The sequence below is a fragment of the Sturnira hondurensis genome, unplaced genomic scaffold (assembly GCF_014824575.4).
Source record: "Sturnira hondurensis isolate 20B ecotype Veracruz unplaced genomic scaffold, ASM1482457v3 Scaffold0017394, whole genome shotgun sequence".
Taxonomy (NCBI): Eukaryota; Metazoa; Chordata; class Mammalia; order Chiroptera; family Phyllostomidae; genus Sturnira; species Sturnira hondurensis.
In genome coordinates, this window is record NW_028090025.1 from 8,784,418 (window position 1) to 8,806,062 (window position 21,645).

The 21,645-nt window shown below is 38.7% G+C and overlaps 1 protein-coding gene across 5 annotated transcripts; it reads left to right on the forward strand.

Annotated features, from left to right (window-relative positions):
• The first annotated feature begins 3,804 nt into the window (after positions 1 to 3,804).
• On the forward strand, positions 3,805 to 20,992 carry CEP20 (centrosomal protein 20). Of its 5 annotated transcripts, XM_037067700.1 has the most exons (6): positions 3,806 to 3,892; positions 7,355 to 7,552; positions 10,843 to 10,927; positions 14,296 to 14,432; positions 19,385 to 19,495; positions 20,020 to 20,992. In XM_037067700.1, exons 1-5 carry the CDS (start codon positions 3,865 to 3,867, stop codon positions 19,459 to 19,461), a joined length of 525 nt encoding a protein of 174 aa, XP_036923595.1. In that variant the 5' UTR covers positions 3,806 to 3,864; the 3' UTR covers positions 19,462 to 19,495; positions 20,020 to 20,992. The 5 variants fall into 5 exon arrangements, 4 of the variants coding, with proteins under 4 accessions (XP_036923596.1, XP_036923595.1, XP_036923594.1 ...); XR_005069664.1 differs by lacking the exon at positions 14,296 to 14,432 and having other exon boundaries at positions 3,805 to 3,892; XM_037067699.1 differs by having other exon boundaries at positions 19,385 to 20,992.
• The last annotated feature ends 653 nt before the right edge of the window (positions 20,993 to 21,645 follow it).

Here is a 21,645-nt window from a genome sequence, read left to right on the forward strand (position 1 = left end):
TTCAGAGGTATACAGGTCCGATCACTAGTGAGGGCGTGTATGGGAGGCAACTGATTGATGTTTCTCTTACATGGATGTTTCTCTCTGTCTCTCCCTCCTTTCCTTTCTCTAATCATATCCTTAGAGAATAGGTGCTTAGGGTGAGAATTTTTAAAAAATCCTCTCCAGCGAACCTTTGTAGTCAGCTCCCTTCATTCATCCTCAGCCCGGCAATCATTGATCTGCTTTTAGTCCTTATACTTTGCTTTTTCCACAATGTCACATAAATTGAATCATACAGGATATAGCCTTTAAGTCTTCTTTTTTCCTTTTTTTTTTTGAGAGAGAGGGAGAGAAACATCGATGTAAGAGAGGAACATCAATTGGTTGCATTTTCTTTTTTAAAAATTATTGTTTTTTATTTTTTTAATCCTCACCCAAGGACATTTTTATTGCTTTCTTTGGGGGGGGAGGGGAGAACATCAATGTGAGAGAAATATTGACTAGCTGCCTTTTCATACATGCCCTAACTGACTGAGGATTGAACCTGTAACCTGGGTATGTGTCCTGACCAGGAATGGAACCAACTGAGCCACACAGGCCAGGGCCACCTTTTCTTACATGCCCTGACCTGGGACCAAACCCACAACCCAAGCATGTGCTCCAACTGGGAAATGAACCAGCAACCTTTGCCCCACCTTGTGGGACAGTGCCCAACCAACTGAGCCACACAGGCCAAGGTGCATCTTGTTTCTTTCACTAACACAACACATTTGAGATTCATCCAAATTGTTGCATTCATGGTTGCTTCCTTTTTATTACTGATTGATATTTCTTGGTACATATACAGGGGGACCCCCCAGAAAACCCAGAATTATCTCCTGGAGGACAGGCCCCTTGTACTACAGCCCCCCCCCCCCCACTAGGTGAGTGTTCCAGAAACCCATCTGCACCAGCGTACCATCTGGCATTGTTGTGAGATGCTTCAGTGAATTTTTTATGAAGATTTGTTCAATGCATTTGCCCATTTCATGATAGGTGATTTATGAGTGCACCTGCCCACAGCGAGCTGAGTGCTCAGCAGTTTTTGACTAAAAACGGCCTGACCCCCATGCCCTGCCCTCCCTATTCACCAGATCTCACCATAAACGACATTTTTTATGTTTGTTTCCTCAGGTGAAAAAAGTTCCTCGAAGGGAAATGTTTTGTCAATGTAGAAGAGGTGAAACAAAAAACAGCAAAAGCAGTAAAAGTATCAAAATCAATGAGTTCCAAAACTGTTTTTGAGCAGTGGGTAAAACCTCTTGATAGGTGTAGTGCATCAAATGGACAGTCACCTATTTTGAAGGTGACTGAAGTTTAAACATGTAAGAATAAATACAAAAATTTTTGCCCTGGCCAGGTAGCCCAGTTGGTTAGAGGGTTTTCTCAATATGCCAAGGTTGTGGGTTCAATTCCCAGTTAGGGCACACACTAGAATCAGCCAATGAATGTGTAAATTAGTGAAACAATAAATCGATGTTTCTCTCTCTCTTTAAAATCATTATACAAAAAGTAAATAAATTCACAATTTTTTATAAATGAATTCTGTTTTGGGGGTCCTCCCTTGTACACCAGAGCTAGTTTATAACCGCTCACCAAGTGGAAAACAATGGGTCATTTCCATTATGGCAATTATGAATAAATCTGTTATTACCGCATACTACCTTTTGTATGGACATCAGTTTCTATTTCTCTTGTGTAAAAACACCTTGAAGTGGGATTTCTGAGTTGTATAAGTACATCTTTGACTTAATAAGCAGTTGCAAAATGGATTCCCAAAGTGACTAATACTATTTTGTTTTCCCACCAGCAAGCTACGAGTATTCCCCAGCGTCCGGTCTTCTTACTGTCAGTCATTTTTATTTCAGTCATTGTGACAGGTAGATAGGCTTTTCTACTCTACATAGTGCTACAGTGAATATTCTTATAAACATATCCTTCATAATCAGGTGTGAATATATCCATAATGTACATTCTTAAAACAAGAATTGATGGATCAAAGGGTGTGGAAAGTTGAATAGGTATTGGTAAACAGCCTTCTGAGAAGGTGGGGCCAATTTACCCTCCTACCAGCAGGAATGGTAATACGAGTTTCCCCACATCCTCACCAACACGGTGTATTACGCAATTTCAGCACATGGTTTTAGATGAAATTTTACTTTAGATGGATGATTGCTGTGTGAGTATCTACCTCATAGAGTTGTTGGTGAGGACTTAAAGGCTTTTAGAGCAGTGCCTGCCACACCCAGACTGTTAATTACTGGATGATTACCACTACTGGTAATCCCAGTAATTATTTTTGGGTCTCTCTCGGTCTCTCTCTCTCTCTCCTGAGTTCTTCATCAGAACATTCATGAATGCTTTCCTCTGAAGAGTCATTTTGCCCATGGAATGCAGTTAATTCTTTTAAATCTCTTCAGAAGCTGGCCAGCAAGTTAGGCCTTGTGGGTTTTAAAGAACAAGGAAGCATGACAGGACCTTACTAATGTAACAGCAGATCTGTGTCCCAGGTTGAAATCAGCCTAGTTCGGAACAGGAATGGATTCCTCTACTTTAAAATAGCTTTCAAACTTTTTGACTGCTATCCACTGTAAGAAATACACCATGAATCAAAATAGACATATATAACCCAAACAAAAGTTTGAAAAAATAGTTTTCTAGTAATTCCATTTCATTTCATTGAAAATATGCTCATTGGAATCCACTAATAAATAGATTTCCAAGCTACTGTTGGGGTAAGACCAGCAGTTTAAAGAGCACTGTTCTAGGACTGAAGTCACAGTTACTGGCCTTCTTGGCAACACAACTGGAATCACAGACTCACTCAGTTTGGGGGGCATTATTCCTGCATTCCTTTGTCCTAACTTCCTTGGGTTGCTAGAGCTTATTCATTCATCACTAATTTTCACAGCTAGGTCATGGCTGGGTAGCTCAGTTAGTTAGAGCATTATCCTGGTAACACCAAAGTTGTGGGTTCAATCCTGGTCAGGGCGCATGCAAGAATCAACCAATGAATGCATAAATAAACAGGGCAACGAATGATGTTTCTCTCTCTCAAATCGATTTTTAAAAAGTCAGTCTTTTTTAATTACTTTTACAAATAGCTCTTGGACTCCTTATGTATTCCCTATTAGTACTAAGTATCAGTGGTAGAGAACAGGCATTGAAGAGCAAGAGGCCTGAATTCAAATCTCACCGCCACCATTTGCTGGCGATTTTAGCGAAGTCTCCTGGGTCATCAAAGATTCAGTTCTCTCCTGTGTAAAATGGGAGTGATACTGGAAAACTCAATGAACTAACCTGTGTAAAGCACAGTGTCAGGCTGATAGTAAGTACTCAGTATAGTGGTTCTCAAGGTGTGATCCCCAGATCGGCAGCATCAGCGTCACTTGGACCTCACCCCGGATTTACTGAATTAAGAATTTACTCCAGGGTTATCTGTTTAACAAGTCTTCCTGATGTTTTTGATGCACGCTCAAGCTTGAGCAACTCAGGCTTAATATACGGTAACGATTAACAATTAGTACACGAGGGTGCAGAGTCCAGCAGTGGGCAGATCATGAAAAGCTTACTGAACTAAAGTGAAGCACTAAGATGCCACCAGCACCCACAGGTAAAGGATCCGACCTGCCTCAGTCCCCGCTCCCCCTCCCTCCTCAGTGACCTCCTGGGGCGTTCGATGATTGTTGGGGCCCCACCCACGCACCCGAGGAGACCGTAGACTGAGAAGGGCGGGACTGGGCGCGGCGAGAGCTGTGTGCTTATTGGCTACAGGCCACGCCGCAGAGCGGAGCGGGGCTGCGCGTGCGCGAGGTGGAGGCTCGCCCCTGGCGGCCGTTAAAAATGGCGACTGTCAGCGACCTGAAGACTGGTGAGTGAGAGTGGGAGGGTTGCCAGATGGAATGCATCTGGTCTGCAGCCTGTGAAAAGGGTGGGACGAAAAGAGGACGAGCGGAGCAGAGGTCAGCTTTGCCGCGTGGTCGCTCTGCGGGGTCAGGGCTTGCGGAGCCGGCTGATGTAGCGGCCACGGCGCCAGGGCCCTGTGAGGGAAGGGGTTGCATGGGACAAGTTTTTACCGTCTTGGTGTTGGGGCTGGAGTCGTACAACCTGCAGGTACCTGAGAGGTGTGCAGACCTGCACCTTGGTCTTCCGACGCATTTTTCTAGACCCTGCCTGAAGCCGAGGCCTTGGCCAAGATCTTTCCTGCGGGGCTGATGTTTACAGCATCCACAACCATCGTTGATGTTGGGCACAATCCTGAGCCATTTGGTCGTGTCTCTCATTGCATCCTTACAACTTGGGAGGGAGTTTCCGATTTTCCATCGGGAAAACTACCCGGGGTAGAAAGTTGCCTGGCTTGGCCATTCTGTCTTTTTCGGAAAGGTCCCACAAAATGAGAGCCCTTAAGCTGATAGTTGTACGCCGGTAGTGTTGACGCAGAAGTCCAGACAGGTAGTATTAATAATTATAGTTATCAATGACTGAGCTTTATACGTCAGGCACTGCCCAGCCACTCTGCTGTCTTACTGATTGCATGTAACCACCCTATGCCCATTTCATAGATTAGGGAATTGAGGTGCTGAGAGGTGAAACAGCTCGCTCAAAGCGTTCTAGCTGTAAAGAGGTAGAGTGTGTGAGCTAGATAATGCTGCACCAGAGCTCCGGTCTTAAGCACTGGGTGATACTGCTGCTCCGTTAAAAACGAGTTTTTAGGGGAGGTGGGGCCTAACTCAGCCAGTCATAGAGGTTTGGCTGGGAGGGGTTGAGTGTCTTTGAAATGAACCATTGATGTAAATGTATGCTGTAACCCTGGGCTAGTGAACAGTCAGAAGAACGGCTTGCCTTTATCCGCAAGAACAGACTTCACATGGACGGGAGAACCCTCTCCCCAGGAAGCATGTCACACATGGTATTGAATACAACTTTAGAGGACTTAGAGACTTAGGGATATACACCAGATTAAGAACCTCTTTCTGGCCCTGGCTGGTGTAGCTCAGTGGATTGAGCGCGGGCCTGCGAAACACACGATCGCGGTTCACATGCCTGGGTTGCAGGCCAGTTCCCAGCAGGGGATGTACAAGAGGCAACCATACATTGATATTTCTCTCCCTCTCTCCTTCCCTTCCCCTCTAAAGATAAATAAATAAAATTTAAAAAAGAAAGAAAAAAAAAAAAGAACCTCTTTCTGGCCCTGGCTGGTGTGGCTCAGTGGATTGAGCGTGAGCCTGTGAAGCAAAGGATCTCGGTTCGATTCCCAGTCAGGGCACATGCCTGGGTTGCAGGCCAGTTCCCAGTGGGGGACACATGAGAGGCAACCACACATTGATGTTTCTCTCCCTCTTTCCTTCCCTTTCCCTCTTTCTGAAAATAAATAAATAAAGTATTTTTTTTTAAAAAAAGAACCTCTTTCTGAAGAAGTTGTTATGTTACAGTTTTTTAAGCACAATAATAGAGGGGAAGGCAACATAATATGGATCCCTAGAAGAACTTTGGGAATTAGGGGCATCCTACACAGATGTAGGGAGCCCTTCATGTTTTTTCTGCATTCCCCAGTTCTGAATGGGCTTTGTGTTCAAGAGAAGCCCAACGAAAATGTTTGCGGATCACTTATGTTTCATGAGCATTTACCTTTTTTAAGCACTTTCGCATTTTCCCGCTTCACTTGGTTCTGTCTCTGAGAGGTAGAAGTCATGTTGGAGAAGACGACTGAGGCATGAAAGTGATCTACCTCTGGGGTGGTGATGAGATGTGCTAGGTTTCTTAAGTCCAGCTTCATTTAATTCACTTCTCTGCTGACTTTGAGGCTGTGCTCTATAAATACAGAGTAATAGGGACAAGATCTTTGCCAGTGGGAGGAAAAAGTATTTCCATCTAATTTCAAAAGATGGAATTGGAGAACAGGGTTTCAGTTATGATCCCAAGAATATGATAAGATTGGACCTTTCTTTCATGAGCCTGATAGAAAATCTGATTTGGTGGTAACTGTATTTAACACACCTGCAGAAAGTTTGAGGTAATGATTTTAAAATAAGGGGTAAGAAAGGTTAGAGTCTATCTAGATCTCTTCAATCCTATGACCAGGTTTTTGTTGTTATTTATCAAAGCTTAAAAAAATATTTATATTCCTGAGCTCCCTTTATGAATTTTCATGATCATGTACTTACCTGGTGCCTTTGACAGGAGACAGCACAGTATTAAACTATATTACACGCAGTAGTATGCAGCACTATATTATAATGCTCTTAGGTAGCATTTATTAAGCTCTTACTGTGTTCTAGGCACTAAGGGTGAAATGTGTTGATTCTCTGGATTTGTTATTTAGCCATTAGGGACAATTTGAAAAAAGAAGGTTCCATACCCCTGCGAGGGATGGTGCCAATTCAGCCCTATGCCTGTACTCTCCTTGCTAGTATTCATTGCTAATCTCATTATCACAACTACTGATATTTGTCATAATGACCCTTGCTTATTAAGTTAGGTTACATTCAGCATACATGTCCTCGATTTCTTAAGATGGCTCTGATATACTCTTGTGTTAGATTCCTAACTAGACTTAAAATTTCAAACTCCTATTGTTTTAGGGACTTAACTCATAACTGTTCTTAAAACCCAAAAACAGCTTTGGCTTGTGTGGCTCAGTGGACTGAGTGCCAGCCTGTGAACCAGAGGGTTGCTGGTTCCATTCCCAGTCAGGACACATGCCTGGGCAAGGACCCCAGTTGGGGGCGTGTGAGAAACAACCGATCAATGCTTCTCTCATACATTGATGTTTCTCTCCCTCCCTTCCCCTCTCTCTGAAAAGTAAATAAATACAATTTTTTGAAACCCCCACCTTTTCATTCAGAATGGGCCATTCCCCAAGAGTTCTAGATGTCAAAGGTTTTTATATAAAATACAGGACACATCCTTCCTTTTACGGAGTGTACTTGTAGTCCCTAATCATCTTTCTAGACCGCAGGGTTCGGGTGATACAGAACCTGTCTGCAGTGATAAACACTCTGGAAAATATATGAGACACTGGGGGTTCAGTTGAGGTCCCAGAGTGTTGACTGTAGTTCTGTCCCCCATTTCTCCCTCACTGAAGAATGTGTATCAGACTGTAGCCTATGTCAATGATGATGTTGGGAGGAAACTTGGATTTGCTTAAATATATTAAAATAGTAAATCATTGTAACTTGGAAACTTTCTAATGTGATAATTGTTCAGCTCATCACAATGTTTAGATTGAAAGCTGCTGTTATGACATTTACCTTTTAAACTGTTTTCTTTAAAGTAAGTCTAGAAATGACTATTTTTTCCTACAATTGAAGCATTAATGTTTTATATTTAACAGTTTTAAAGGATACCTTGGAAAAAAGGGGAGTCTTAGGGCATTTAAAAGCGAGAATTCGAGCCGAAGTTTTCAATGCCCTAGATGATGAAAACGAACCCCGACCAACACTGTCTCATGAAAACCTTCTTATTAATGAATTAATTCGGGAGTATTTGGAATTCAACAAATATAAGTATACAGCATCTGTCCTCATAGCAGGTAAGAGGTTATTGTTAGTCACCTGAGACTAAATCTGCTTCTTCCCTCCATCAAGTCTAAGAAAATATTTAGCTTGGAAATCTAATTCCATTATGAAACAGTGTCACCTGAGTGACTGGAACATAAAAATCACACAGGCTCTTTCCAGTCCTTAAACAACTTCTCATGAGACTTGTAGGGGAAAATAAATAACTAAATAAGCACTTACACTAGCTGTATACTTTGAAAAATCATACATAATTTTTGATACTGAGAATAAACAATTGTTTATATTTCACCTTGTTTGCTGCCACTCTTTTCTCCTATGGATATGCTTTAAAATACACATTTAATGTGTATTTAAAACGTGTGCACATATTCTTTATCTAAAAATATAAAACATTGGAAATAAAACTTCAAAATATTACTACTGTATATTGGTTAGGGATATGTACAAATGTATGTAAAATCATGGTATTTAATTTAAAAAGGTTTAGGAAGGTAAGTTCCAGATTCATTCTCATGATGAGAGAGAGAAATAGTATGGGGGGGGGCAGTTAAAGATAACTTTATCTGTTAAATTTATTTCTTAAGAAAGAAAGAAACCCAGAAGGCTATCCAGTAGTCAAGGTAGACATTACATCTGGGCTGGGGGTAGAAATGAGATTGGGAAGATGATTAAAAGCACCTTGAATATAGAAGGGGGGACCCAAAAACCCCCAGAATTTATTTATAAAAAATTGTGTATTCTTAAATCTTTAAACTTAGTTACCTTCAGATTACTCTCCATGTGATGCATTTTGAACTCATCAGTTTTGATGCCTTTTAATATTTCTGCTGTTTTTTGTTTTACCTCTTCCACATCTACAAAACATTTCAAGGAATTTTTTCATCCAGGAAAACAAAAAAAAACCCTCAGGGAGTGATCAGGTGAATAAGGAGGGTGGGGCACAGGGGTTGTGCTGTTTTTAGTCAAAAACTGCTGAATACTCAGCAATGTGGGCAGGTGGGCTCATAAATTACCTATCATGAAATGGGCAAACGAGTTGAATGTTCAAAAAAAATTTCACTGAAACCAAATGCAGCCTCTTACAACAATGCCAGTTGGTACACTGATACAGATGGGTTCCTTCCTTGCAAGGGAGCCTACCTGTCCTCCAGAGGATAATTCTGGTTTTTTGAGGGGTCCCCTCTCTTACAGGGTAGGGCAAAAGTAGGTTTACAGTTGTGACTATGTGAAAGTTTATTCTTTTTTAATACATTTAAAAAATCCTCACCCAAGGATGTATTTACTAATTAAAACAAATAAAAAAATTTTTAATCTTAGAGAGAGGGTGAGGGAAAGCGAAAGAGAGGTAAAGAAACATTGATGTGTGAGAGAAACAATAATTAGCTGCCTTTTATAAAGTACTCTGACTGCGAACTGAACCTGCAACTCAGGCATGTGCCCTGACTAGGAATCAAATTGGCAAACTTTTGGTTTGCTGGACACTGCCCAACGAACTGAATCATATCAGCCAGGGTTACTGATTTTAGAGAGAGAGGAAGGGAGAGAGAAACATCGATTAGTTGCTTTCCATACCAAATAGAACCTGCAAGGTCATTGGTGTACAAGAGGATACTCCAACCAACTGAGCCAGGTGGCCAGGGCAACAGAGTTTATTCTTGTATTATTACTCATTAATTATTCTATTATTTTCCATGTGAACAACTGTAAACCTACTTTTGCCCTATCCTGTATATCCTGTGATCTCCTTGTTTAAGTTTTAATTTGTGCTTTAAAACCATTTCGTGTCTTAGAGATGTTTCTGATCAAAGAAAACAAGTCACGATGTAGATATTGAAAGAGAATGAATTTCTTGATGCCAGAACTTTCCATTACAGATTTTTTATTTAACATTAGGTATATATTTTAACTGAATAAAGACATGATTTTTGTTGGTTTAAGGATCTTTAATCTCAGTTATCTCCACTTTCCTCCATTTGTTATAGATTGTCTACATAATACCATTAATAGAAAAGAAGAAAATTATGAAATGTCATTAATTACTTGTCTCGGGCTTGAGCTCCCCTAGAATGGAATATAATGACAATAGTCAAGTTCCATATTAAATGCCTTGGCTTTTTAAAAAAAATCTGAGGGATAAGTAGCATCCAGTAAACTTTAATTTTTTAGTATAAAGTTCTATGGATTTTGCCAAGTGCATACTGTTTGTGTAACTACACCACAGTCGCAATATAGAACATTTCCATCACACGCCCCCACACACACTTTTCTGTGCCCTTTTGTGGTCAGCTTCTTTGCCTGCCCTTCACCCCTGGCAGCCACTGATCTGTTCTTACCTGTACCTATCATTTGCCTTTTCTAGAATGTCCTATACATGGAACCATGTAGGATGTTGATTTGAGTCGACTTCTTTCTAGACTCAGCCATGTTGATTTTTTTCTCCCCTGTATAGCGTTCCATTGTGTCAGCTGATAGACATTTGGGTTGTTTCTAGTGTTCATAGTTATGGATCGAGTTATCATAAACATTCACCAAAGGTTTTTGTGCCAAGATACATTTTAATTTTTCTTGGTAAAGAGCTAAGACTGGGATTGCAGGGTTGTATCTTTTAAGTATGTGCTTACTTGGGTAAGGAACAGCCCAAGTGTTTTTCAAAGTGGCTATACCATTTTTGCTCTACTACCAGCAAAGTATGAGGTTTCCAGTTGTCTGTTTCTCTGCTAGCATTTAATATTCGGGTTAATTTTATTTTTAGAATTAAATGGATATTTAATCCTAAAATGGATATTGGTGCTGTCATGTATGTAATTCACAGGCTTCTCAGAAACAGACTTATGAAGCCTAGTATTGTAGTTTAAATGTGGAAACAGTATTTTCCTAACCAAGAATTAGATTAAAAATGAATATATGTTAAATTGTATTGTTATATATTTAACAAAATATTTTGAAAATCTTATTTATAATCTTAAGTTGGATCTACCATCATTATTTTCCAAATCTGAAAAATGTATATATCTGGTGTGTTTCTTACCAAAAGTATACTTGCTTTTTGTTTTTTAATTTTATTTACTGATTTTTTAAGAGAGAGAAAGGGAGAGGAGAGAGAGGGGGAAAAACATTAATTTGTTGTTCCATTTATTTATGCATTCATTCATTGAGTTTTGTATATGGCCTGATCATGTACAAACCCGCAACTGTGATGTATTGGGACGACATTCTAACTGACTAAGCTGCCCTATCAGGGCCCACATTTGCTTTTGAGATTCATAATGACTCAGTGTTTTCATGATTATTTTTCCCACAGAATCTGGTCAACCTGTAGTTCCACTGGACAGGCAATTTCTCATCCGTGAACTAAATGCATTTGAAGAATCAAAGGATAATACAATGTAAGAATTATTTTAAACTTTCAGATATTGTTGTTTTGGAGTCACGATCTCATAGTGGTGATTTTATTTTATTTTAATCCAGCAGGTATGTATTTGGGTCTAGTGTGTGTGTAGCACTGCACAAGTCCAAGGTATGCAGCAGTAACTGAGTCAGATGGAGTCTCTGCCTTCTGGAGCTAAAATTCCTGTGGTTTCAGAGGAGTGAGCAGCCCTACCTCTTTCCAATGGGCACTCTTTGCTTGATCCATCCTTTTTTTTTCTGTTGCTTTTGCTATATCAGCTATTTTTTCCCTCAGATTTAACTCTTCCTCCCTACTACTTCCTTCACTACCACTTAGAAATATACTCAGATCTCTCTTCTCTTAAAAACAAAACAAAACAACCCTATCAACTTCCAACCCCAGTCTACTGCTCAGTCTCCGTTTTACCACTGAACTTACTTAGGGAAAATCAACCCTCTGCTGTTATTCTATTGCCTGCTCTGTGATCCTCCCTGTATCTTAAATTCACCCCTCACCCTGTACAAAAAACCATGCCCTGCCCTGGCTGGTGTAGCTCAGTGGATTGAGCACAGGCCTGCGAACCAGAGGATCGCAGTTCAATTCCCAGTCAGGGCACATGCCTGGGTTGCAGGCCAGTTCCCTGCAGGCCAACTCCCAGCAGGGGACACACAAAAGGCAACCATACATTGATGTTTCTCTCCCTCTCTCCTTCCCCTCTAAAGATAAATAAATAAAAATAAAATCTTTAAAAAAACAAAAACAAAAAAAAAACCATGCCCTTAAAAAGAAGAGTAACCACTTCTTAGTACTTTTCCTATTTCAATGTTTCCTTAAGTTTTTCCAGAGGATTCCTGCATGCCCACCCCCCCCCCAAATTTGTAAATATAGGCACCTGGGAATATAGTTCAAAATAATCTTTTCCTAGCAAGAAATTTCTTATGTTTTCTCTTNTGCATGCCCACCCCCCCCCCCCAAATTTGTAAATATAGGCACCTGGGAATATAGTTCAAAATAATCTTTTCCTAGCAAGAAATTTCTTATGTTTTCTCTTTCAAAAAAGTCATTGAATTTTTTTTATTCTACTTCATGGTGTAGTTGTTTACCATTAAAATGTTTTAAATGACATACCAGTTAAAAAGCTACTTTATAGTTTGTAAGTCTCTGTATGAAATTATTCCAGGATCATATGCCACCTTTGTCCTGGAGTTTGTACCAGGTGTCTAGCACCAGGAATGGAATTGTATACACAGGGTCCAGCAGAAGCAAGTCTTCCTTGAGTGTGATCGGTAGGGTAATACTATCAGTGTATAGTTTTAATTTGAACATTTCACCTAAAACATCATACAGTGTGCTTGAGTATGATATTGTTATGTTACAGAATTACCGGCTTATGATTTTGAAACAAAAGATTTTTATGTAATAAAGAAGGGGAATTATTTGTGCCAAACCCTGTATATTTCCAATTTGAGAAGTTCAGTTTAATTGAGTTTCTGCAGCATTTTATAATAATGACTTTTTACTCTTTCTTAAAACATTTTTTATCACTTCTCTTTTGTGACCCTTTACTATCTTGATTTTCTTGACTCCCTAATGGTATTCTCAGTTTCTTTTCTTTTTTAAATTTTATTTACTTATTTATTTTTTAGAGAGAGGGGAAGGGAGGAAGAAAGAGGGAGAGAGAGACAGCGGTAGGTTGGCTCCCGCACGCCTCCCGCCCAGGGACTGAACCTGCAACCCAGGCGTGTGTCCCGACCAGAAGGCAGGCAGCCTTAGAGAGAAACTGCCCAACTAACTGAGCTACACTGGTCAGGGTTCATTTTCTTTATCGGCTCCTTTGGGGTTCATTTAAATTGTGGGTACACCCAAAGTTTTGTCCTTTTCTTCTTGTCCCCCTGCCCATTTTTCTAAGTATTCTTGAGGCTTTAATGATACCTTTAATGCTGGTGACTCACACAATGAAGCCACAGTCCTGTAACGGCCTAGTCTCTGAAGTTGCACAGTGCCTTACTCAAACATCTTCCTTGATTCATTACGGGTTTGTGTAGCCCTCACTCAAGGGGAGGGCAATTAGGCACCAGCTGATTATAGGAACAAATATAAATTTTGAATGTTGAAATAAACTTAGGAAACATCTAAAATGTGAATTCCCACCTTTTAAAGGGAAAGGAATGTTATAATTTAAACTATCATACCTGCTACTTAGTAAATAGATATCTCAAAAAACATCAATCTATTAAATTGTATTTTCAATTATGAGATTGGAAGCAAAGGAAAACATTTCTGCCATACTTCTCTATGTTGTCAACAGAGCAACTTCTCTTTGTGCAAGAGAAGTTGCATGAAGAGAAGGGGTACAGTGTAAACCCCGGGCAGTGTGTTGTAAAGGAAAGAATATGGGTCTTGGGGTTCAAGTACACAATTTATTTACTTACTAGCTAAGGGAATCTCAAGCAGATTCTCTCTGAGCTGTGGTTTTCTCATTTTTAAGTTCAGGATGATGATTATGACATCACAAGGTGAGGATAAACTGAAGAGGCAAAAACGATTTGTAGCTGTAAAGTAGCTTTTAAAATATTCCTACCCAGCTCCTATAGAGCTAACATTTACATATCATTTAATATGTGCCAGGCACAGTTCCAAACACTTGACTTTTAACTCTTGTAGTCCATAACAACTCTATGAGGTAAGGACTATAATCACCCTCAATTATAAGGGAGGAAACATGTATGACATAGGCTGGGGACACTAAGAATTTTGTTGAGGTCAGGTGGCAAAGCCAAGATTTGAACCAGGCAATGTGTCTTTTGGGATATAAGACCTTCTCTAGGCAAGGATTTATTAACACAGTAAGTGCTTATTGAATACCTGTTGGGTATCAGACAATACTAGATACTGAGAAATTTTATTTTGGGCTTTGGAGCTTTAAAGCTAAATTGCTGGGTATTGATTGAAATTATATTACAGTTCAGATGAGGTTTAGGTTTTAATATTTTCTCTGAGTTTTAAAATTATCTTGAGAGTTAAACAGTGCTCTTAAATTTTTAAAAAATAGTATTAATTTATTTTTAGAGAGTGGGCAAAGGAGGGAGAAAAACATCGACTGCTTGCCTCTCACACGGCCCCAACTGGGGACCTGGCCTGCAACCCAGGCATGTGCCTCTGCTGGGAATTGAACCAGCGACCCTTTAGTTCACAGGCCAGTGCTCAGTGCACTGAGCCACACCAGCCAGGACAGTACTCTTAAATTTTAAGTCTCATTAATTGCTTGGCTATTTTGGTGTCGGAGGCTTCCTTTTAAAGCACAGCTGTTTTAAGCTTTTCCTCTTTGTGCACATTTAATTGATTTTGTTTTTCTTCCTGCCATAGACCTCTTTTATATGGGATTTTAGCTCACTTCTTGCATGGAATTAAGGATGGCATCCAAAATACATTTCTGAAAGGATCTTCACTTCAGTCTCCAAATCCAAATCTTGGTAGACAACCTAGTGGAAGAAAGCAAATGGGTATGCGTTTTCTGAGATTTATCATTTAGCTATCAGCAAGTATATTTTCTTCTTAAATATTTTTTATCTTTGGAAGGTTTTTCCTGAGCTTTTGAGTTTAATTCCATTTATATCTAATATAGTTTTAACCAGTGTTATTTATCTTCCAAAAAACAAAACGCTTTTTGGAAAAAGAATCTTGGGGAAGGCAGATAGATGACTAGACAAAATTTTAATATATAATTTATGTATAGAAGTATTGAAACACCTGATTCTCATATAAATTTGTACTTTCTGGAGCAGGTTAGTCCTTGGTATACTGAATAAATAGCTTTTTATTGAATCATCAGATTATTTTTCTAAGACTAAAAAAATGCAAAATTGTTGAACACAGACAAATCAGAGGTTTATGTGTCCTCTGCATTTTCAGGGTATGGTACTTTTTGTAGTTCAGTGGTGAGTATCTACAAATAAAAAAATCTTAGGAGAATAGTCCACATTTCTTTAAGAATGCTTACTTTTTAAATGAGCTTTCAGTTGTTTTGTTTACATCAGCAATAGGACCTCAATTTGGTAATCTGAACTAAATGGTTTAGAGTTCAATGTGTCCTCCTATGGGAGAGAGTTGATCTTTCTTTTTAAGAAGGACAGTCAGCTGATTATCAGAATAAATACAACTTTTTAAAAGATTTTATTTATTTTAGAGAGAGGAAAGGAGGGAAAAAAGGAGGAAGAGAAACATCAGTATGTGGTAGTCTCTCATGCTACCCTACTGGGGCCCTTGCTTGCAGCCCAGGCATGTGCCTTACCTGGGAATCAAACCGGGGACCCTTTGCTTCACAGGACAGTGCTGAATCCACTGAGCCACACCAGCCAGGGCTAAATACAAATTTTGGCTGTTGAAATAAACTTTTAGGAAACATCTAAAATGTGAATTGCCTTTTGTACTTTTCCGAGATTTCTGTGGGCAGTATTGATTATGTTAAATATTAGCTTAAGATCTGAAAGCTGGTGGCCTTTTCGAGGTTATTTATGACTTCACTAGGAGTTATCCTTCTACATATCTTAGAGTTCTGAGCTGGATAGCACATTGGAAAGGAAATCACTCCCAGCTACTTAGTTCACGGATGAGAAAACTAAGACTAAGAGGTGAATAATTCATCTAGAGGCTGTAGCTGATCATTTTTAGCAGCATCAGCACCTCTGATTGCCATTCCTGTAACTTTTCCATTCAAAGAATATGGGGTTTTCCTAGTTCCCTTTTCAGGGATTGCGTAAGGAATTGTCATTAGTGTCTGAAAAACCAAAACAAATCACAAGTACATGAATAAATCTCTAAACATTCAAGTAATATCATGTAAAATGCCCCTTCACCTCTTCCCTCTTCCCAATTCCCCAGTTTCTCTGCCTTCTATAGAGGGTACCTCTGTTAGCAACTTGGTGGTTATCCTTCAGGACTCATTTCTGTGTATTTAAATATCATGTAGAAGGTGGGGCAACAGTAGGGTTACCATTGTTAGTACGGAAAACAATATAATAATTAGTAAATAATAGTATAAAAATAAACTGTTTCATGTATTCACACCTGTAAACCTACTTTTTACCCTGTATGCTAAAACTGGAGCAGGGCTGAGAGGGTTAGCACGGCTCCTGCTCAAGGACAGCACTCCGATCCGCGAGGTGTTCCGGACTGTCGTTCCGTTAGATGTGAGGGAGCAATAAAGGCTTTTCCAGACTAACTAAAACTGGGAGAATTTATCACCACAAGACGGGCATTACAAGAAATGAAAGGAGCTCTTCCACATGAAACAAAACAAACTCACAAGTATACAAAATTTTGAGTTAAGATGACAAACAGAAGCAGGACACTGCAACTCCGTTTCAGAGTAGGGTATTAAACACTTAATCATAACACTAAGGTTAAAGGAGGAAAAGCATTTTTTGAAAACCCCTCTGTGCTCCTTAGTCTCCCTGACGGCCCCAGCATGCCAGTGGTAAGTGTTGTCTGTTCCAAATCTCCCTCCTTCGGTGTGTGGAAAAACCGTGTTGCTCACAATTATCATTATGAGAATTTTATATAACTTCTAAACACTAGTCTCAAAGAAAAATAGGCACTGGATAGAAAATGCAAAAATAGGCGATGAATTGATGTGTTGGGTCTGGGGAAGGGGTATGGGTCATTAGGGACTAGAAGAAAGAAACTTTACATCTGTAACTCTTTTCACCTTCCTTTTGAATTTTGAACCATGCATTACTGCATTAATATTCAAAAAATAATTAGGCTTTATAATACAGGGGTGGACAAAAGTAGATAAGAACTCTATGCCAAAGTGTGCTTGAGTATAGCAAGAAGACAATAAGAATGTGTAAATATTAAAGGCTGGCGGTTTGAGCACTTACAAGATTGTGCCCAAATGCACTGTACCACTGTGACATTCCTTTGAGTTAATGAAGCTGTTGTGGTAATTATAACCTGCATGTCTTTTTCCATATGAACAACTGTAAACCCACTTTTGCTTACCCCTTTATGCACTTACTCTACATGTTATTCTACAACTTGCCATTTTTTTACTTGTCAATATATGTAGATCTTCCTCTCTCTCATTTTCAACTTTGTGTAGTCTTCCATAGTATTGCTAATCATGCTTTGCTGATGTACTCTTGTTTTTTATTTTTTGCTTTTACAGCATTGCAGTGTAGCCTTACTTCTTTGTTCACACAAGTATTTCTCGGGTGGATGCCTAGAAGTAGAATTGCTGGTTCAAAGCATATGTGAACTTCAAATAGTCTAATACTGCCTAATTTCTCTCCCAAAGGCCTTTACCAGTTTATGCTTACCACGAATAAATGATAGTACTGGTTTCCCTATTTCATTGTTACCAGTGGATATTGTACACATTAACACTTATTAACGCAGCAAACCCATCACATTTGTATTTTCAGTCCCAAGAGCCTTTTAAGAAATAATATTTGTGACTTGTAAGCTTTTTATAATTAATCTCTGTAATGTTTCTGGCTAATGACTAATAAGAAAGTTATAGGTAATAGAGCATTTCTTAACTAAGTTCTCCTGAGATGAAGGTCATGGATGAATTACTGGTAGTAATTAATATAAGCCCTTATATTAAAATTAATATAAGCCCTGTAATATAAGATATCACAATGGGCAAGGTGGGATGGGGAGGGGTGGAGAGAATGAGAGAGTGCATTAATTGCTTTGGGTCCTTTCTGTGTAAAGTGCCAGAGACATCAGAGAGTCAAGTTCCAGTCAATGAAGCTTTGGGTGCCTATTCTGTGGAAAACTCTGGAAGACTCAGAAATGAGGATGACTGCTGAACCAATAGAAGAACACAGTGACTTTGCAGATTCTTATTCTTGATCATCAAAAATTTTCTTGGCCTCTTTGTGCAATGACGTTTGAATTGTTAGCCAAAAACTGCATTATGTTCAAGTAATATGTTTAAGCATTCCATGTCCTTTCCCACCTCTAGCTTACTGTTTGAAGGACACATAAGTTTTATTTCACAACATTGACAAGGTTATGAAGATGTTAAGATAATTATTCTTCAGATTACAATACTGTATCTCTACATAAACTCATCCAGCTGAAATGTAAAACAGTAAACTTAAATTCTCTTATTTGAAAACAAGCCCAAAGCCTGCCAACATGAAAGCACTTCTTTTTTCAAAGTGCTGAAAAAAATGGAGAGTGTATATAGACACATTTCCCTTTGAAATAGCCAGTTCATCTGTGCTGCTGGTATTAGTGTTTATCATATTGGAGGCAAAGTGGTTTTTTGCTATAGATGAAAGACCAGATACTTTATAATATACAAAATCATTATCAGCTCAACTTTATGCATATATGTGAAGAAGTACATCAATAACATACTTCACTTTTTAATAATGCTTTTTTAGAAAACCTGAAATGGTTGTGTCCTAAAGATACCGTTAATTTTCTTTTGTCCAGTAAAGCTGCCTAAAATTGAGGGGGATTGTTTCCATGTGTGAACCAGGCCTGTAGTGGTATTTACACTACTTCTGAGGGTGGTCAGCTCTGGATTGGTAATACTGTGTGTGCAATCACATTGTCTTCAGAATTAGAAAATCCAGTGTGTGTTTTTGGTGCTAAAATTGCATGTTTCTAACCACTTGTCTAAATTTCTGTTTTTCTCATGTTATAAAAATTATCATTAAAAGGGCTATTTTTTCAGTTGTAGTAAGTGGTTCATATTTTCTTTGGAATTAAGTTTGTGCATTTCGTTGTTGTCACGTTGGGTATTAAGTTTCTTCAGGTTCTTCTAATCTAGAACACTTCTACCTTTTTCCTTTTCCCCCACGTGACAGAAGAGATTGAGCAGAGGCAACTAGGGCCCCTTCTTTACTGTTGTGGGAGCACAGTGGGTAGTCACAGGGACCGTGGGCTCCTCTGAACTCTCATGGGACTTGATTGTTTTGTTTTTGGTTGAGGAACTTTTTCTACAGTTCTTTGGATAGTTTTATGATTTGCAAAGGAAAATATAAATCGTGCTAGTTTTCTTCTTTCCACAAGAGGGTGTGGCTGGGAGGCATTTCTGTTTGCAGAATGTTGGGTGAGGTTCTTTTTATTTTAATTAAAGAATTCTGACATTCCTCAAAATGCTAATTAAACACCCTGTCCTTTCTTGTGAATTCCATTTGTTACATATAACATAAGAGAACTTTGTAGCTACTTACCTATGGGTTGACACCAGGGGGTACTCTAATAAAAAAAAAAGTCAAGAAAATTTTTTGAATAATTAGAGTCCCTAGTACTAAACATTTCTGACGTTTTTCAATAGTGCTTAAAAATTAGTTTTTTCATTGTCCTAAACCATCTACTAAAGAACTCATACAATATTAAATATTATCATCCTGAAATATATGTAGCTATGTCTGCCTACTGCCTATTTTAACCTGGGATAAACATTGACATTCATTTCTGTTAATTTCAGATGGCCACCTAAGAAAAGAGAAGGGGAAAAATACTAATATTGAAAATCTTCATATTTCTCAAACTATGAAGAGATGATATTTTCCTTTGGGGCATCTTTTATCTTAAAATTGTATGTATTAAGTAACTTATTTATTACTGTATCACTAATATCACTAATATTTGTACTTTGTAGAAATTTGAGTTTCTGCAAAATATTTAGTCTTTCATATTTCACTGCATTTGTGAATAAAAGCTAACTCTGTCATCTAACTTTTTGGATTTGACTTGAAAGAAAATATATTGTTTTTAGGAAGTATTTTAAAGGTCCTTATATTTGTGAGAAGTGAAAGGGTTTTGTAGTTAGTACACTATACATTCTTCTAAAAATAATCCAGATCCTTAGAACCATATCATTTGCTCATTAGCATGGTACATTAATTAAATTTGCTTCAGACTGGAATTAAGTAGGTTTGTAGGAAAATTCATGTTTAAAAAAAGGTCAAAGCCAGAAAAACCCTAAAATTTCTATAAAGTTTGCTTTTTCTTTAATTAGCTATTTTTCAGATAACCATTTATGATTAGATTAAAGTATCTGAATTACTACCTAAAGTTGAACTTTGAAACTAGGTAACAATGTACTTTTTCTTTCCTTAGATCATTTTGGCTTCTACTGGAAGATTTAATTAAAATGTAGAGGGGGAACTAATTCTTTTAATTTTCCTGTAAGTAAAACAAAGAGTTTATTTTATTACATGAAGAATGTGGAACCAGCATGAAGAGACAGGCTTTAGAAGAATGCTAGAAAGTACCTTTTAAAAGTTGGCATTGTTTAACCTCCATGTGGCCTTCAGTTGTGCAATTACAAGAGGAGCTATGAAAGAGCCAACCCCTAATTCTTTGGGCTCTGAAGGTTATTAAATGTCGATTTTTATTCTTAAGGTAGAAAAATAGTAAGAGTCATTGTAGCCATCTCTCACATGCTATTTTGATACTTAATAATTTTTTTAATGTAGAGTCTTTAGACTGATTTCGCTGAACACTGACTGGTAACCAGTAGACAGCACCTGACCGGCAGAAGCCCTACAGTGTATTCAGAACACAGCTGCATGGGTGCCCGAACGCTGACAACCTTTAGCTTAGACACCTCCCATGGGGACGGCGATGGGCTCTAGTGAAGAGATCCCCTTAAACCATACTTCACAAGTCATGGGGTTTTGAGAAGCCCTATTGGTGGGCTAAAATTACAATATCTATATGAGAGGTAGAAATATTCCAAGGGCTTATTTTCATTTTCAAATGAAATCTGTAGTATCTGATTATAATTACTAACCCTATTGTATATGGGACTATAAATATCTGAATGTTTCTCAGAGGACTTGGTTTGCATCCAAAGATGTTGGCAGTGGACACTAAGTTTACCTCAGGAATTGCAATCACGCAGCACTAGATTAAGGAAAAATGCTGGAGTTTAGCATTTTGGATACTGATAAAAATGACCAGAATAGAAACTAACAGAATTGTCTCATGTAGTCCACTGTAGTTTTATAAGCATTATCCTGTAAGTTATTTGTACCCAGGAAACTTTTATACTTTTGATATAACATGTAATAAAAAAAATTAAGCAATTCACCTTTGTGCGGAGGGCGTTTGTATGATTGTTGTCATCAAAGGTGTTTACCAGAACCTGGGGATGGCTCTCCAGGCCTTCCTTCGGGGCCTCCGGCAACCGAGCTGTTGGAGGGTGGAGAGTAAGGTTGGGGAAGGAGCTTTCCTGGTGCATGTGCCACCTCGCCTTGGAGCAGTAGCTCTTTGTAGAGTGGCGGGGAGTGGGGGGCGTTGATGGTGTCAGACTCTGGGGGTGAGCAGTATAAAAGTCGGTGGGGCCATGTGTGGTTTTATTTAGTACTATATTTTTATATTTGGTAAAAGGAAAAACCATCTACTTTCAAAACACTTGTCAATTCATAGTCCAGTAATTTAAAAAGATGCATGGGCTGAGACATTTAAAAAATAAAGGAAAAGAAAGGCAAATATAAATCCAGAGGACCCATCAAGTTATCCTTATAAACTAATTAGTACATCAATGCTGGTGGTTTTCATGGGCTTGTTGAAAGACGTTATCTTCCAAAAATGCAGGGAGAAAGTTGGATTTTTACAAAAATAGTATGTGAGTTGGAATTAAAGAGGGACTTGGGAAAAGCGGAAATTGAAAACTTGGGCAATCTAAACACTCATAGCAGGAGCAGAGGTGACTTTTGAAGATGATAAATTTGAGCTTAG

What these genes read in the sequence shown, in the direction of transcription:
- CEP20 (XM_037067698.1), top strand. Translation starts at nt 3,865, where the DNA reads ATGGCGACTGTCAGCGACCTGAAGACTG. An exon ending in TGTCAGCGACCTGAAGACTG is followed by an intron (nt 3,893 to 7,354) that starts GTGAGTGAGAGT and finishes TATATTTAACAG; the next exon opens with TTTTAAAGGATACCTTGGAA. An exon ending in AGCATCTGTCCTCATAGCAG is followed by an intron (nt 7,553 to 10,842) that starts GTAAGAGGTTAT and finishes TTTTTCCCACAG; the next exon opens with AATCTGGTCAACCTGTAGTT.